Source organism: Zootoca vivipara, chromosome 6 (genome assembly GCF_965207765.1).
Source record: "Zootoca vivipara chromosome 6, rZooViv2.hap1.1, whole genome shotgun sequence".
Classification (NCBI taxonomy): domain Eukaryota; kingdom Metazoa; phylum Chordata; class Lepidosauria; order Squamata; family Lacertidae; genus Zootoca; species Zootoca vivipara.
In genome coordinates this window covers 72,810,175-72,827,311 of record NC_142589.1, presented here as the reverse complement: position 1 = coordinate 72,827,311, position 17,137 = coordinate 72,810,175, and the positions used below count along the sequence as shown (strand labels likewise).

The following is a 17,137-nucleotide window of genomic DNA, read 5'->3' as shown; positions in this document are numbered from 1 at the left end:
GCGCGCGCTTTAAGTGCAGAGAGAGAGAGAGAGCGCGCAAACATACAGCCTTGGTGGGGAGCTGCTGCGCCTGTGCGCGCTTTCCTTGTTGCTGGTACATGGCGCTTTAAGGAGGCTCGCAGCCCGCCCACTCCGCCGCCGCTCCTGACCCAGCCTCTGAACTTTTAAAGGGCGTCTCTCCTCTCCTTTCATTTCCACCAAGTGTGGCGCGCCCGATGTCTCTGTCCCGGAGATGCCCTGCTGCAGCCGCGGCTGCTCTGCGGATCCTGGGCACCGCTCCGGCCCGGGCCATTCTTCCCGGGCGATGCTACTGTGTCCGCGCAGCGCAGCGCCAGGGGCTGCTCTTCCGACAGGTGAGCTGATCCGAGGCACCCCCTCCCCCCCCCGAAGGGTGGCAGGCAGGATCGGGACCCTTCTACCCCGCTCTTGAAACAATAACAGCAGGAGTAGCAGCAACCTTACATTGAATTTATTTGGCAGTACTGTACTGCTGGTTTGGGTGGGTGTGTTTGTGCTTCTGTGGGTTGCCAACGTTTCCCATCCCATAGGGCTCCTCTGCCTCTGTGCACGGCTGCAAGGCAAGCAGAACTTTTACAGTTGCGAAGCTGCCCTCTCCATACGCACATCATACGTTGAAACACACCCGCACGGATTCTGGGAAGTGTAGTTGTGTTAAGTTTGCTGGGAAGTGCAGCTCTGTGAGGGCCAAACTACAGTTCCCAGGGTTCATTCTTTCTTTTAAGGAAAGGGAGGGGGAATGTACAGCGTGTATGAAGCTGGAAAGCTCTGCTGGAAAGCTCCATTTGCTGGATTGTTGTTTTCCGTTCAAGATAACTGGAAGCCTAGAGTGCTTCCAAGCGGGTGCTGTTTGTTGTTGTGGGATCAGCATGCATGCATGCATGTGTCTCTTCATGGCTGCTACACGGTGCCATTGTGGGGCAGAGGAGCTGGGATTTTGGGTTCCATTTCCTGGATGCCTTATCTTCCTTTTTGCCACTTGTTCCTGGGCACTTAGGCTTCGAAGTCAACTGAGTTCCTTCCGAGTAACTTCTACCCTGCTTTTCAAAGCTAACAACAAAAAGTACATTTACATGCAATCTTTTCTCCCAAGTGGTGTGCATCATTGTTCTCCTCTTCCCTGTGTAACCCTCACAACAACCCTGTTAGGCCGAGACGAGAGCATACAAGCCATTTCCTAGGAACCGAGGTCCCCTCGACCCTCCCAATAAAATATTTGAAGGCTCCAGCACCCTGAAAGTTGATAAGCATTGCCATTCAAATGGTATGCGTGTCTTATGATCAATTATGCAGGGTGGGCCTTATCTCCCACCCCCCTATTCATAGCTGCCAAGTCCGGGTCGTAAAGATCCGGGATCGGCAGCGCGCACATGACCGGAAGTTGCGTGACGCAACTTCCGGTGGCACTTTTCCCTTCTATGGGCACCAGAAAATGGCGGCGCTGGCGCCGGAAGTCGCTTCCGCACATGACCGGAAACACGTAAAAGCGACTTACGGCGCCGCCATTTTCTGATGCCCATAGAAGGGCAAAGCGCCACCGGAAGTCGCGTCACGCAACTTCCGGTCACGCGCGGAAGCGACTTCCGGCACCGCCATTTTCTGGTGCCCATAGAAGGGCAAAGCGGCACCAGAAAAATGGCCGGGTAACAATTGCATTCTCCTCCACAGTCATAGCTGCCAAGTATCCCGATTTAAGGGAAAATACCGGGATTTTCCGCCAAACGGGAGACCGCCGGGAAACGGTAAGAAAAAAGGGGTTTTCCCGGCGGATACGGGATACTTGGCAGCTATGCCCTATTTTATTCAAGTTGGCAACTACTCTATTCTGAACGTAAAAATGGAAAGCGTAATGCTGGTGGTCAACAAAAGAGATTTAAAGACTCTCTCAAGACAAATCTAAACAAAGGTACAGTAGTATAAACACTGACAACTGGGAAACACTGGCCTGCGAGCGCTCCAATTGGAGAACAGCCTTTACCAAAGGTGTCATGGGCTTTGAAAACGCTCGAACTCAGGATGAAATTGAGAAATGTGCTAAGAGGAAGGCATGCTTGGCAAATCCTCACCATGATCAACTCCCATCTGGAAACCTATGTGGAAGAATGTGTGGATCCAGAACTGGCCTCCACGGTCACTTACGGACCCACTGTTAAAACCATGTTTATGGAAGACAATCTTACTCAGCTACGAGTGATTGCCAAAGATTCAAGTTGGCACTCTTTGCTGAGAAGCAGTGAGTGGCCCAAGGTCGTAACAGGCTTCCCATAATAAATAAGTAACAGCATATAGGAGTGCATCCTGGTTTTCTCTTTCTTCCCTCTGCATCCAAAATGTAAGCATACCCGTGTTTCTCCAAAAATAAGACACCGTGTTATATTTATTTTTCCTTAAAAAAACACACTATGGCTTATTTTCAGGGGATGTCTTATTTTTTTTAATTAAGTATGGTACAGTTTAACCTACATGGTTAAACTGCCTATCACTATGGCTTATTTTCGGGGTATGGCTTATATTTCTTGAATGCTTAAAAATCCTGCTATGGCTTATTTTCGGAGAAACCGGGTAAATGTGCTTGACTACGGCCAAAGCTGGCCCTAAAATTAAGGTGTCAGATGCTGAGGGGTATTGGGAGACAGGGCTGTGTGTACCACGTTGAAGTAAGACTCGGTTAACACACCATTATAGCACAGTCACAGCTTCCTTCAACAGAATTATGGGAGCTGTAGTTTGTTAAGGATCATGAGAATTGCTGGGAGACCTCCCTATTTCCCTAACAGAGTTGCAACTCTCAGAGCTCCCAAAAAGCAGAGGGACTTAATTGTTAAACCAAGTTCAAAACTGGAGCTCTGGGAGAAGGACGGGAGTCTCCCAACTACTCTCAGCACCCTTAACAGCTCCCAAGACTGGGAATACAAATGTTTATTTACTTATCGTTTTTTATTTTGCTAAGTTGTAATACATTGTCTTTTAATTTACTGTGCTTTCTTAAACATAAATGTTATATATTTCTCTTGAAATATAATGTTTTGATGTGTATGGTCCCTTTTTAAAGGTTATCATATTATTGTCTCACTTGTATTGTTGACCACCTTGACATTCTTAAAACAACAGCAAAGTTGGACTTAGGGGCGTACCCAGGATCAAAACTGGGGGGGGGGGAGAGAGAGAGAGAGGTAAGGAAGGAGGGAGGGAAGAGAGAGAAGGAAGGAAGGGGTGGGTGGGTGGGTGGGTGGGGGAGAGAGAGAAGGAAGGAAGGAAGGAAGAAAAGAAAGAGAGAGAGGGAGGGAGGGAGGGAGGGAGGAAGGAAGAAAAGAAAGAGAGAGAGGGAGGGAGGGAGGAAGGAAGGAAGGAAGGAAGGAAGGAAGGAAGGAAGGAAGGAAGGAAGGAAGGAAGGAAGGAAGGAAGGAAGGAAGGAAGGAAGGAAGGAAGGAAGAAAGAAAGAAAGAAAGAAAGAAAGAAAGAAAGAAAGAAAGAAAGAAAGAAAGAAAGAAAGAAAGAAAGAAAGAAAGAAAGAAAGAAAGAAAGAAAGAAAGAAAGAAAGAAAGAAAGAAAGAAGGCGGGGAAGGAAGGGTGGAAGGAAGGATGGATCTCCCGTCCGTCCATCCATCCGTCCCAGCTCAGGCTGCTCCTCCCCCCTCCCACGTTCCTGTCGCTGGCTGCAGCCGCGGAGGGGGCGAAAACAGCCCGGTTTCCATAACCCGCAGTGACTTTTCCCCTTCAGTTTTCGGAGGGGAAAAATGTGGGTTATGGTCCGTAAAATACGCTAATTTCTTTTGCTGCCCCCCCCTGCCCCTCACTGGGTACGTCCATGGTTGGACTCCAATCCCTGATTCTCCCCTCCCCCCCTTTTTTTACCTATCCTTCCTCATAATGTCCCAGGTTGGTTTACAACAACATAATACACAATTATCTTATTGTACTAGGTGAAGACCTTGTAACAATAATACTAATAAAATAATACAGAACATACATCCATGCTGTAAGAGAGAGGAGATACCAAAGATTCCAACAAGCTTATCTTAATTTCAGTTTGAACTTCTGAATCGCCGGAACAATTTGCAGCCATTTTATCTACAGTTATGCAGACTTTTAAAACTTCCAGGATGATAAAACAAGTAAACCATGTTCGAAATGAACACAGTACTGGCGTGTCTGCTAGATTCTTGGGGCTGTAATCTGTTTGATGATTAACTTCACCTTCTTGACCCCTGGGTCCAGCCTGCTTGGATATAAGCAATGTTAGGAAATAAGTTCTTCTGTGAGTAGGTCTGGAACTTACGACCTGCATCAAGAATACCGATAGAGAAGTCAGTGGTAGGAATATAAAGTGCTGTGCCATTGGAGGAAAGCAAGCCTTGCTAAGATCTGAAGAGTAGCCAAATTAGGCAAAAGTGGAAGACTGTGTTACACCCGAGCGATGTGGGAGCAGGGAGCAATTGGACACATTTAAAAGATCATGGCCATTTCCTCATTTTATACGAAGAGCCTCAAACCCAGTGTGTCTCTGGGATTGTAAGAACTCAAAGAAAGCACAGCTTTAAGAATTTTGGTCCACCATCTTGATTCAAAATGGCATATTCAAGCATAGACGAAAACCAGCTCCCTCATCTCAGGTGCCATTGTGCAAAATTTGGCTACAATACATTACGAGGTGTTCCAATGCATAGAGAATGGGCAGGCAAGCAATTTTCCTAAATAATACAATACCAAATGGAATGTGGGTATTTTTATTTTAGTCGGTTAACACAATTTATAGACTGCTTAATCTAAGAAAGAAAGAAGAATCTTTAAAGCAGCTTACATAAAATGGTGCAAATATTTAATAAGGAAGTCAGACGCAGCCAAAAATAATGGGTATATGTATGTAACTTCTTAAAACTGCAGAAAGACCAGAAGATTTTTTTGTTCTTGTTTTAAAGCAAGTATATGTAATAAAAATCACATGTCTGGGTGGGCGGGCCAAAACCAAAGATTTGTTTGTTTGTTTTTAGCAAGTGCCTAAAGCAGTACAACGAAGGCACCTCCCTAATACTACCCTGTGGAACTCCCTGCTATTGACACCAGGCAGGCGCCTTCACTGTATGCTTCACATGCTTGCTTAGGTAAAACTATCCAGAAGGCTTGGTGGGTGTTTTAATCTGGTTTTTTAGTTTATCATTGATTTTAAATATTTTTTTTCAAATCTTTTAAATAATTGTTTTAAACCGGTTTATTTCATTGTTTTTTCTTTTTGTAAACTGCTTTGCAGTTTAGTTTAGGGGACCCAGGTGGCACTGTGGTTAAACCACTGAGCCTAGGATCAGAAGGTCGGCGGTTCGAATCCCTGTGACGGGGTGAGCTCCCGTTGCCCGGTCCCAGCTCCTGCCAACCTAGCAGTTCGAAAGCACATCAAAATGCAAGTAGATAAATAGGAACCGCTACAGCGGGAAGGTAAACGGCGTTTCCATGTGCTGCTCTGGTTTGCCAGAAGCGGCTTTGTCATGCTGGCCACATGACCTGGAAGCTATACGCCGGCTCCCTCGGCCAATAATGCGAGATGAGTGCTGCAACCCCAGAGTCGGTCACCACTGGACCTAATGGTCAGGGGTCCCTCTACCTTTACCTTTTGCGGTTTAGTTTAGTTTTACAATCAAGCTGTATATATAAATGCTGTGAAATAAAATAAAATAACATAAAATAGACCCGGAGTATAAAAGAACCAACGCTAAAAGATCCAACTCCTTATATACGAAGGCACGTAAAATATTTTTCTGTAGCGGGAGTATATTTGTGGACGCTAATTTGGAAAGAATATAAATCAAGAGATTCCCCAGGGCAAGGGATTAGAAGCCCGCTTCCTGCTTTAACCACTAGGCCTGGAGTGGAGGCACTCTGGCCTATGTGCTGATGCACATCATGTTGCCTTTGGCTTATGGCCTCCAGCTTCTTCTCCATGTGACTGCGCACCCATACCCCGGTCATTGCTGTTATTAGGGGCAGGGGGAAGGTGTCGTTTTGTGTACAGGGGTCCTTTTCTTCCTAGACACAAGGGCCACTGGAAGAGAAGGCTGCTTTAGGGAGAGGGGTCCTCAGACGCTTCCACCTAACGCCTTTCATGGACTAACCAGATATATCTCTGCATTCCCTCCCACCCCCCAGCTCTTTGAATCAGAAAGTTCCACATATACCTACTTGCTGGCAGATTTGAAGACCAAGGAGGCGGTTCTGATCGACCCAGTTCTAGAGACAGCCAAGAGGGATTCGACACTGGTGAAGCAGCTTGGTCTGAATTTGGTATATGCAGGTGAGAAGAGGTTTTTCTTCGGTCCTGGATGGATCAAGGCAGTTGGAGTAGCGTAACATGCTCCCAAGGAAGCCCACTCAGACAAGTTCAGAGCCCTTGCATTTGTTTACAAAGCCCTGAGCAACTTAGTTCCTGGCTAATCTAGGTACCACCTGGACCCTTACAGCTCAGCCTCATCACTCAGATCAACTGTAGGAACATTGCTGGTCACCCTCCATGATGCTGAGACTCATTTGACATCAGTGTGAAAACATGCCTTGGCCCAGTGCCATGGGATGCTCTTCTGAGAGAGATTCAGCACGGCATCCTCTTTTTCCACCTTTAAATGTTTGATGAAAACTCAGCTATGCCGCCAGGCTTATGCAGAAAATTAAGAAAGCATCCCCTGTAATGGTTAGCGAATGATCTGTGGTTTTAATTTTTTACTTGGTTTTTATTGTGCGTGTGTGCATTGCTGTAAATCACTTTGATATTTTTTCCCTTTTTTGAAGTAGAACAAAACCACATTATTCCCTCCTAGCTCCCACCTTCTCTCCCTTCCTTCTTTTCCCCCTCAACCACACAATATCTATGACAACAGGGTCTCGTACGGAATGTAAACGAAGTGTGAAGAAGACTATGAATTGAAAGTAGAGATGCTATATGTACTTGTCCTTGTTTATTTGTTTCCTAACACAATAACATCTTTAATAAAAACAAATTTTTAATACAGTCGTACCTCGGCTCCCAAACGCCTTGAGAGTCGAACATTTTGGCTCCCAAACAATCAAAAACCGGAAGTGAGTGTTCCGGTTTTTGAACATTCTTTTGGAAGCCGAACGTCCAGTGGGGCTTCCACGGCTTCCAATTGGCTGCAGGAGTTTCCTACCACCAATCAGAAGCCATGCTTTGGTTTCCGAACATTTCAGAAGTCGAACAGACTTCCGCAACCGATTCCGTTCAATTTCCGAGGTACAACTGTTTATGTGTACATATAATGAAATTGCAAAAAAGTGGATTTTTTTTCAGCTTCCAAGAGCAGCTTGGTCAAACCTGGCCTTCCTGGGTACAGTTTTACCTCGGGTTGCAGACACGATCCGTTCCGGGGTGCCATTCGCACCCCGAAAAGCCCGCAACCCGAGTGGCACTTTCGCGCATGTGCAAAAGCGCAATAGAGCGCTTCTGCGCATGTGTGCGTGGCGAAACCCGGAAGTAAACACTTCCAGGTCCGCCGCGACTGTAAGCTGGAAAAACGCAACCCGCGGCGGTCGCAACATGAGGTATGACTGTATTGCTAGGTTAAAATGGAACAGAAAATAAATGGCATATTCCACTTTCTACCACTAGGTAGCAGAAGAGTAGAATAATAGAGTCGTCCCTTTGAATCAGGAAGGAGATGGTAACCCACACTGGCGCAAGGCATTTTGGCACCTGAGGCGGCAAAAACGGCCTGGCCCTGACTGTGGGGTTAGATCTGTGGTTCTCCAGAAACATTTAGAGAACCAATCCCATCATCCCTCAACGTTGGCAATGCTGGCTGAGACCAACGGGCAATTGGAGTCCCAGTAACATCTAGGGCGGGGCACAGGCTCCCCACTTCTTTGTTAAATGCTTTGACCTTTGTGTCTTGCAATAATAACCTCAAGCTTTTTTCCTCTTTCTCAGTCAACACTCACTGCCATGCAGACCATATCACAGGCACCGGATTGCTGAAGAAGCTTCTCCCAGGCTGCCGGAGTGTCATCTCCAAACATAGTGGCGCCTCTGCTGACCTCCTAATTCAGGAAGGGCACACCCTCAAATTTGGGGATTTTGTGAGTTTGTTTAATTGATTTTACACTCCACCTTTTCCTCCAGGGAGCTCAAGGTGGTGTACACACGGCTCGCCCCCCTCCTCATTTAAACCCCACAACAACCCTGCGAGGTTGGTTAGGCTGAGGGACTGTGGCTGGCCCAAGGCCACCCAGTGAGTTTCACAGCTGAGTGGGGATTTGAACCCTGGTCTCCCACTCTAAGCACTATATCACACTGGCAATTCCAAGGCTTGAGTCTCATGGCATGCCGCCTTGCTGTTGTTGCAGGCCTTGGAAGCTCGTGCCACCCCTGGGCACACGGACGGATGCCTGACGTATGTGCTGAATGACAAGGGTATGGCTTTCACTGGCGATGCCTTGCTGATCCGGGGCTGTGGACGGACGGACTTCCAGCAAGGTACGGAGGCCTTGTGGATCCAGTTGTGAGCCTCCATAATATCCGGGGAGGGTGGTCATACCAGGGTGGACTCTGATCTGTTGCAAGGGGGGAGGTGCTATGGGATCTGAGTCAGTCTTAATGGCTGCCATCTGGAATAGAGGGCAGCTTCAAGATTTATGGGGAGACATGGGCTGTCGTATTCCATTTGACATGGGCTGTCGTATTCCATTTGACAAATGATGCCCATATTTTTTGCCTTTTTGCCTTAATCTGAATGTGTCTACCTACAATAGCACTGTTTTTCTCTCTGGCCACGTTCAGACCATACATTTGGTACCACTTCAAACAGTCATGGTTTCCCCCATAGAATTCTGGGAGCAGTAGTTTGTTAAAGGTGCTGAGAGTTTTAGGGAGCCCTTTATTTCCCCAACACAGAGCTACAATTCCCAGAGTCCCTGGAGCAAGTCTCTTTGAAGGGAAAAATATGGGATAGTGCTTCAATGAAGACAAAATCCTGTGGGTGTTGTGGATAAGATTTACAATAAGCTGTTGTATAGAAATGTGCAGCCACCTCTGCAAAAACAACAACAACAACAACAACAACAACAACCCTGTAAGGGGTGTATGTGTTTTCTTCCTCCCCACTTTGAATGAACACTTAATGCCCGGAGTGGACCTCACTGGTCACCCCCTAACACATCCCATTAATGTGAAATTGGCTTTTATGAACTTTCCATGCATCCAGAAATGCAGATTGCCTAGGATTCTGAATGCATGAAAGAGCATTTCTTCCTATATACATAAAAATCTAATGCTGTCGTCACGCTTTGAAGTTCAGGTAGCCACACCAACTGCATGACAGACAGCAGGCAAGAGAGCGAGGAAGCAGCACTGATGGCAGACATTTAACAGAGGAGGGGGAGGTGCTTCACAGAGTGCTTTAGTCAGCTGCTCTAAAGGCCCCCTTCCCACTGTTAAAAATGGGTGACAAGGGGGAGGGTATAAAGGTGGTTGGTCAGATATGGGGAAAGGTCAGTGGGCAAATTGGTAGACAGGGTGGGCAGCCAGTGTCCCAGTATATGCTCCATAGATACTTTCTTTGCACTAATGCTGAACGCATAGGTGTCAGGAGAGTGGCCAGAGGGCATACTGTTGGAGGCAGGGCCCATATGCATAGTGCTTCTCCGTCCCCCTGCCTGCATATGCATTCACTGAACAAATGGGATGAATGTGTTGAAGACCCTTTTTTAAAGCATCTGTCCTAGAGAATCAGGTTGGCAAAAAGAGTTGATGTTGAAGGAAACTTAGCTCAGCAAGGCTCTCTGTCTCATCCAAGGCAACCCAGAGACCCTGTATCAGTCGGTCCACGAAAAAATCTTCACACTCCCTGGCCACTGCCTAATCTACCCTGCCCATGACTATACCGGTAAGTCGGGGTCTCAGATTTGATGCTGGGGGGCGGGTAGCGCTGTGGTACAACGGGCACTGGATGACAATGCATGTTCTCACCCACTTCCTCATTTTCCTTAAATATCTCTGTTGCGATCAACACAGTGCCTTCTGGTTCTCTTAGAGACCGATAGATTTACTATTATAGAAACTGGAGACCCCTTCAACAGATGCACAAAGTGTTGTGTTGTTTTGTTTTATTGAATGAAATTTTATCAACCACTTCATATCCCTCAAAAAGTGATGTGCGGGGATTTAAAACATCAGTATGCAACTGAGCAGTATATAGGAAGGCAGATTGTTCTACAGTTCACAGTGCGCATGGCTGGAATCAACTCATAGGAAGGCTTCTTTAAATAAAAGTATCCAGACTAAGGACTGCTTCACTAGTGTGTTTCGTACATGAGAGTGTGCTGGTGAAGCAGCACTCAGCAGAACTGAACCCTCCTGCTCTCTTCAGTGCAGTTGGAAGTGAGAGTGGGCCATATGCTTAATTAGGGTTAACTGTATGCTTAATTGGGGTTTTAAAAGAACCCTATTTAAACATTAACCCCACACCCTGACTTGATTTGGGCTCAGGTTGGTCTGGGTTTTCCTCACAGGGGTGTGCACACCTCTGACACACACACACAGAATATACACATTAGGGCTACAACTTTTTTACAGCCTCATGTTCCTGTTGCTTAGTTAGATGAACTTTTGGCTAAAAACAAAAGGAATGGACTTTCACTTCCAAATCTTTTGAAAACAGGTCACCCCAAAATAAATGAGTCATTTTTTTGCATATGTAACTATAATGTGTCATGTAATATGCATCACATTTATTATAACACAGGAAAAATGGAGCTTGCAAATTACTTGTACAATGTTTTGTACATTGTACAATGTACATCACTTCTTATTGTCTGTAATAAATCGAGATTGTGGTTTTGTCTTTCTTTTTGCTGCAAGCACTATAAAGTTCATCCCTTTATGATGCAGGAAATCATTTGGGGGGGGGGTTGTGGGGGAAAGTCAAAAAGTTATAATATACGTACAAGGGCACATAAATATAGGTGTAGAAGGAAACATTTGTAAAAGTGGAGTCGAGAGGTCATGAAATGTGAGAGGCATCAGCTCTGTTCAGGCATTTGAGATGGATGCATAAAGTAAGGTTACCAGATGTCCCCGTTTCCCGGGGACAGATTTACAAATCAGTCCTCATACAAAATCTATTGACGTTGAAAAGTGTCCCCAGATTCATTGAAAAAATAATTTGGTAACCTAAGCATAAAGAGGCTTGCGAAGGCGAGGCCCCCCTACCCCATTGCTCCACCAGAGACTTTCCCACATTGGCCAGGAAAGTGGGGGTTGCAAGTGTGTTGAGCTAATCAATGTGAGGAGCCCCAAGCTGGAGCAGGAAGGGGCAGAGTGTGCAAGGATATTGGTGGCAGGGCTGCCTGCTTGTTTATAGGCATGACAGTAGAACTGAATGAGGCCAAAGTCTATGCTATGCAAATCTCAAAATGTCCGCCTGCCAACTGAGGATGATAATTTCCACACTTGTAGGCCCAAAGAGCTTCGCCTCGATAGATCTATGTGAGCCTTTTGGGTGCCAAAAGACTCTTTTTGCTGTTTCAGCCCCTCCCCCTTGATACATCTCCTCCTCGCTTGCAGGCCAGACAGTGTCCACAGTAGAGGAAGAAAAGACCCTGAACCCTCGCCTCACCTTGCCCCGAGAGGCCTTCATTGAACTGATGAACAACCTGAATCTGCCCAAGCCAAAACAAATAGGTGAGGCTGGTTTCTGGTTCAGTGGAGCAGCACTGATCTGGAGGCTGCCTTCTCTCTGCTTCAAGCCAATATCTGCTCCGCTACTGTGGCTTCCTCAGAGGGATCCTGGGGACCATGGTTTGGAAACGGTGCAGAAAATTATCTCGTTTTCCTAGCCTCCTTCGCTTGCTGGGCCAAGAAATGTAGGTAGCTTGCCCTATCTTGAGCCAGATAGTTGGTCCACCTACACTGGCCGGCGGCAGCTTTTCGGGATTTGCGGCAGGAGTAACACTCTCAGCCTTGCCTGCAGATGCCAAGGATTGAACCTGAGCCACAGCACTTCCCTTAAGGAATATCCAAGGGATGGGCTTTTCTTGTGCTGGACTTCTTAAAGCACAATCCCCCAAACACTTCCTAGGGAGTAAGTCTCATAGAACACAGTGGGACTTATGTACCGGTATGAGTAAACAGTGTATAGGATTGAGCATGGTGTCCCGCCAGATGTGTGTTTGTTTGCATTTACATCCCACCTTTTTCTCAGGGGGGTGTACGTCGTTCTCCCCCTCCTCAATTAATCTGCACAACAACCCTGTGACATAGGCTAGGCTGAGAGGCTGCGACTGGCCCCCAAGGTCACCTGGCGATCTTCCTGGACAAGTGGGGATTCGAACCCTGGTCTCCCAGGTCTTCATCTGGCATTCTAACCCACTATACCACACTGGCTGGGTTGCAACTCACATCATCGAGGACCGTTGGGTGTGATGGGTGTTGGAGTCCCTCAGAATCTGAAGGCCCATAAGTTCTCTCTGGCTCAATTCCTTTGGCGCTTTTACTTGGGAGCAAGTTATGTTGCTCTCCGTAGGACTTGCTTCAGAGTAAACCAGAATTGGGTTGGGCTGCCGGGGTGCTTGGTGGCTGGTCTGAAGGGTGGGCAGCCATGACTTCTTGGGTTCTGTGCCCAGCCACAGAGGGAGGGTGATTCCTATAGGGGGGTAATCTTTCTGCTCCCCCTCATCTCCTGCAGATTTCGCGGTTCCTGCTAACCTCAAGTGTGGGGTCCAAGATGTAGCCGCCTAGATGCACCCTCTGACTTCCCCAAGGTGACCTAAGGCATCCCTTGCAGCAATGGGATGGTTTCATGGTGAACAAACCCATCTCCTTACCACACTCTGGAGGAAGATGGCAGTGATTTCTTTGGAAAGAGGCGTGTTTCCTCAGATACACTCTAATTTGGTTTGGTTCCTGATCCTCCTGCCTATTGTGATAATCAGCCTCTTAATTTCAACTCCATGACCTCAGTGACCCACTTTTCTTTGTCAATTTGCACTGGCTGGACATTCCCAGCTCAACCAGGACTCGTCTGATGTTTTTGTTTTCCAAGTATGCACTGCATCGAGATTTCTGCCGGGCTTCAAGATTCCTTGCCAGAAGACAGACAAGAGTCCCTTGCACTGTGAATGTCCTGAAAACTCGGGTTTTGTGCCTGAGAAACTCTTGTTGCTAAGAAAAAATAAAACGCATTTGTTGTTTGCCGGCTTCACTTCTGAATAGGATGGGGTTGATTTTTCTGGAGCAGCAGTGGGGAACATTGTCCTTGCGGATGGCATTAGCCAATGGTCACATCCACACCATGCATTTAAAACACACGAGGAACCTGGGAGTTGTAGTTTGCGAATGGTGCTGGGAATTATAGTTCTGGGACAGTTAAGCTTTACTTCCCAGAAGCATTTGGTGGAATCAGTGTGCTTTAATTTATTTTTATCATGACATTTCTGTCTCACCTTTCCTCCAAAAACTTCATGGTGGCATAAGCACTTCCTGCCCCACTATTCGTTTACAACAACTCTGTTCACCTGATAGACAGTGACTGGCCCAAGATCACCCCATTGACAATCATGTACCGAAGTAGGGATTTGAGCCCTGGTCTCAAGAGTCCTTAATCCAGAACACTAAGCACTACACTACACAATCTAACTTCTGCTGCTGCTGCTGCTTTGGCGTGGCTGAGTAAGAGTGTCTTCCATGAACACGGTTTTAACAGTGAGTCCGTAAGTGGCTGTGGAGGCCAATTCTGGATTCACACGTCCTTCTACAGTGGGGACATTGGTTCCCAGGCAGGAGTTGATCACGGTGAGGGTTTGCCAAGTGAGCCTACCTCTTAGTGCATTTTTCCTTTTCGTCCTGAGTTCAAGCATCTTCAAAGTCCATGACACCTTTGGTAAAGGCTGTTCTCCAGTTGGAGTGCTCACAGGCACTCCATTTATACTACATTTTTTTTAGATTTTCCTTGAGAGAGTCTTTGAACCTCTCTTTGTTGACCACCAGCATTACGCTTTCCATTTTTAAGTTCAGAATAGAGTAGTTGCTTTGGAAGACGATCATCAGGCATCCGAACAACATGACCAGTCCAACAAAGTTCATGTTGAAGAATCATTGCTTTGACACTGGTGATCTTTGCTTCTTCCAGTGGATGTGGCCTTCAACTCCCATCATCCCTGACCATTGGCCATGTTGGCGGAGAGGGATGGGAATCATTGTCCAATAATTTAAGAGTCCTGCCTTAATCAGGCCAGCAGCTCACCTAGTCCAGCATCTTCTCACACAAGCCAACCAGATGCTTCTGGGAAACATGCAAACACAAGAGCCTTCTCCCCTCCTGTGGTTTCCAGCAAGTGGTGTTCAAAAGCACTATTGCCTCCAACTGGCAACAATAGCTATCATCGCTAGCGGGCATTCATAGTCCTTCATGAATTTATTCAACCCTCTTTTAAAGCCATCCCAAGTTGGTGGCCATCTCTGTTGTAACTGTAAACTCCTTGGAAGAAGAAACCTTTCTCTCTCTATTTTTGATGCACCCTTATTCATGCTGAAGCGGCTGAAACAATAATCTTTGTCCATTACAAGTCTCAGCTCAGAGACTTGTGCTGGCTTGTAGTTGCAAGTTCTAACCGCTAGGGGTGACTTGCCAGAAACTGTTAACAATAACAGGTAGCTTTTCTGAAAGGCCCCAACTACACTTTGCAGGGCATTGCTTGGATTTTCTGACAACTGCTTTTTTAAAAAAAAGCATTTTAAAGATGAAATTGCCATGGGGGCAGGTGGTTGTCTGCAAATATGAGCAGAGGCATGGTTCTGGGAATGTGCACTCTTTGCTTCCTCATCCGGGACTGAGTTTTGCATGAAAATTATTCCTCTCCTTTCTCAAATATTGACTTGGGAGCATCCAGAAACAAAATCTACCAAAAAACAAACAAACACCAATGCCTGGATCGAACGCCTTGCTGTGGTCCCAGCATGCAGGAGAAGTGGGTTGAGTTAAGGGAACCAGAGGAGGAACAAGCAGAGGAGGGGAGGTAGTAGCTGTAGCATCTCTATGTTGGGGGCTCTTGAAAGGAGCTGCCAGATTACAACTTGACCTTGACTTTCATTTTAAAATGCTACTGTGCTGTTTGGGGTTTTCCAGCTTGGGTGTCCTTGCAGCCTTGGGGATTTCCCAGAAGTTGTGGATAGAATGTGGAACGTATTGCTTGCCGCTAGATGTTGTGTTTGAAGTGTTTAAAGGGGTGGGGCACAGAGGGAGCCCTTCTGACTTTTTCACTGTGTTGTGTTCAGAGTTCTCTCTCTTGGGGCACCTAAACGGTTTGGGCAGATCATTTGGGGCAGAGATCCTGGGCCCCTCTCAGCAGGATGAGCAAGAGGGCTCCCCAAAAGCAGCACAACTAGCTTTCCATGGCTTTGATCTAAGGTGATTCCAAAGACCAAGGAGTTGGAGGGAAGCCCGAGACAGCAATGGAACAAAAACTGGATAAAATAAACAAAAACTGTATAAAGTAAACAAACAAAAAAACAGAACAACAAAGTAATATCCAGTTAACTCAGCTGGTTAGAATGTGGTGCTGATAATGGCAAGGTCAGACATAGGCAAACTTGGCCCTCCAGATGTTTTGGGACCACAACTCCCACCATCCCAAGCTAATAGGACCAGTGGTCAGGGATGGTGGGAATTGTGGTCCCTAAACATCTGGAGGGCCAAGTTTGCCTATGCCTATGCCTGGGCAAAGTTGAAGGTTCAATCTTCATACGGGCCAGCTGGATATTCCTGCATTTGAGGGGGTTGGACTAGATGATCCTCAGGGTCCCTTCCAGATCTATAATGCTATGATTCTATTATTCCTATCCCTTAAGCTCTTCCAGCCCTGTTGCAGACAGTCCTGTACAACCAGGCCTGATCTAATGAACCTTAAAGTTGAGGTGTTTTGACTGGCTATGATTCTTCTCTGTTCTCCCTGCATTCTCCTGTGTCCCAGGGTGCCCCACTGCCCTTAGTTCCTGTTATTAGCAGCTGGATACTTTGCCCCTTGATCTTCCAGCTGTACAGGCTGACGTGGTTGTTGGACTGCTCAGGGGCTCGCCGGAGAAAGTAAAAGTCCCTTCTGTGCTGCTGTTGTAGCTTCAAGCAACAGGAACTGCACGGACTCCAACTCGCATCGGCTCCAGCCAGCATAGCCAGGAATGATGGGAGTTGGAGTCCAGTCACATCTGGAGGGCCACTAACACCCCACCACTGCTAAACCATTCTCTTCCTGCAGATATCTTGTTGGTTAAGAGGGGAGCATTAAGTCAACAGCTGCAGTTAAGAATTTAAATGGTGACCCAGCCCAAGCCTGCCTGCGAGTTCCAGTCTCTTCTGTGAATCCCTTAATCCCCTGATATTTAACCATTCGGGGCTCTTGGTTACTCAGTAGTGAGGGGGGTCACACTCTGTGAATGCTCAGAAACACAATGTTCTTTGCTACATATGTTTAACGGTGGCTCCTGCCATGGAAAAGAAGTTTTGGGGCCGAGTCCAAGAACATGCCAGAATGCAAGAATACAAAGCCCAACAGGCTTAGTTTCCTGTATGACAGATGTGGGCAGGGCTGGGGAAAATATCAATCCATATTCCTAGGTGCCGCATCATTGATATAATAGCCAGAATTGCACTTAGAGGCCAGGCCAGCTTAGAGCTAAAGAAACTTCTCCAGTTTCCAGGCACCTCCAGTTTCTAGAGGTGGAACAAGTCAGTTCCACCACTGATCTGTTTACTCAGCACCTATCCTGATTTGTTTGCACAAAGCTTACACAGTGAGCAGACTGTGTCAGAACAAATGCTCAATAGATTACAGGGCAGTTTTGTGACAATGTGCATTCATCTGGGTTTGCTTGTGGCGTGTTTACATATATTCCCATGAAACATTTGGTCATTCCACACTCATCAATGCATTTCCTCGTTGCGTTCCAAATCACAAAAAGTCTGGGTTGTTTTTTGTTTTGATTTTTGTATTTACTCTAGTGTATTTAAATATTCTTCCATTATTAGTTCTGGAGGGGAGTTTCCAAAAAATACCCTATTGTCAACATAAATGTCTCTGTCAATCTGGCGAGGCAGAATTCTGAGAACTGCAATTTTCGAAGGACGGGTGT

At 46.6% G+C, this 17,137-nt stretch overlaps 1 protein-coding gene across 1 annotated transcript; it reads left to right on the top strand.

Moving 5' to 3' along the window:
* The first annotated feature begins 40 nt into the window (after positions 1-40).
* Positions 41-13,203, top strand: ETHE1 (ETHE1 persulfide dioxygenase). Its single transcript, XM_035118107.3, has 7 exons — positions 41-353; positions 6,157-6,301; positions 7,946-8,094; positions 8,362-8,491; positions 9,810-9,899; positions 11,579-11,695; positions 12,699-13,203. The coding sequence occupies exons 1-7, from the start codon at positions 216-218 to the stop codon at positions 12,749-12,751; spliced, it is 822 nt and encodes a 273-aa protein (XP_034973998.2). The 5' UTR covers positions 41-215; the 3' UTR covers positions 12,752-13,203.
* The last annotated feature ends 3,934 nt before the right edge of the window (positions 13,204-17,137 follow it).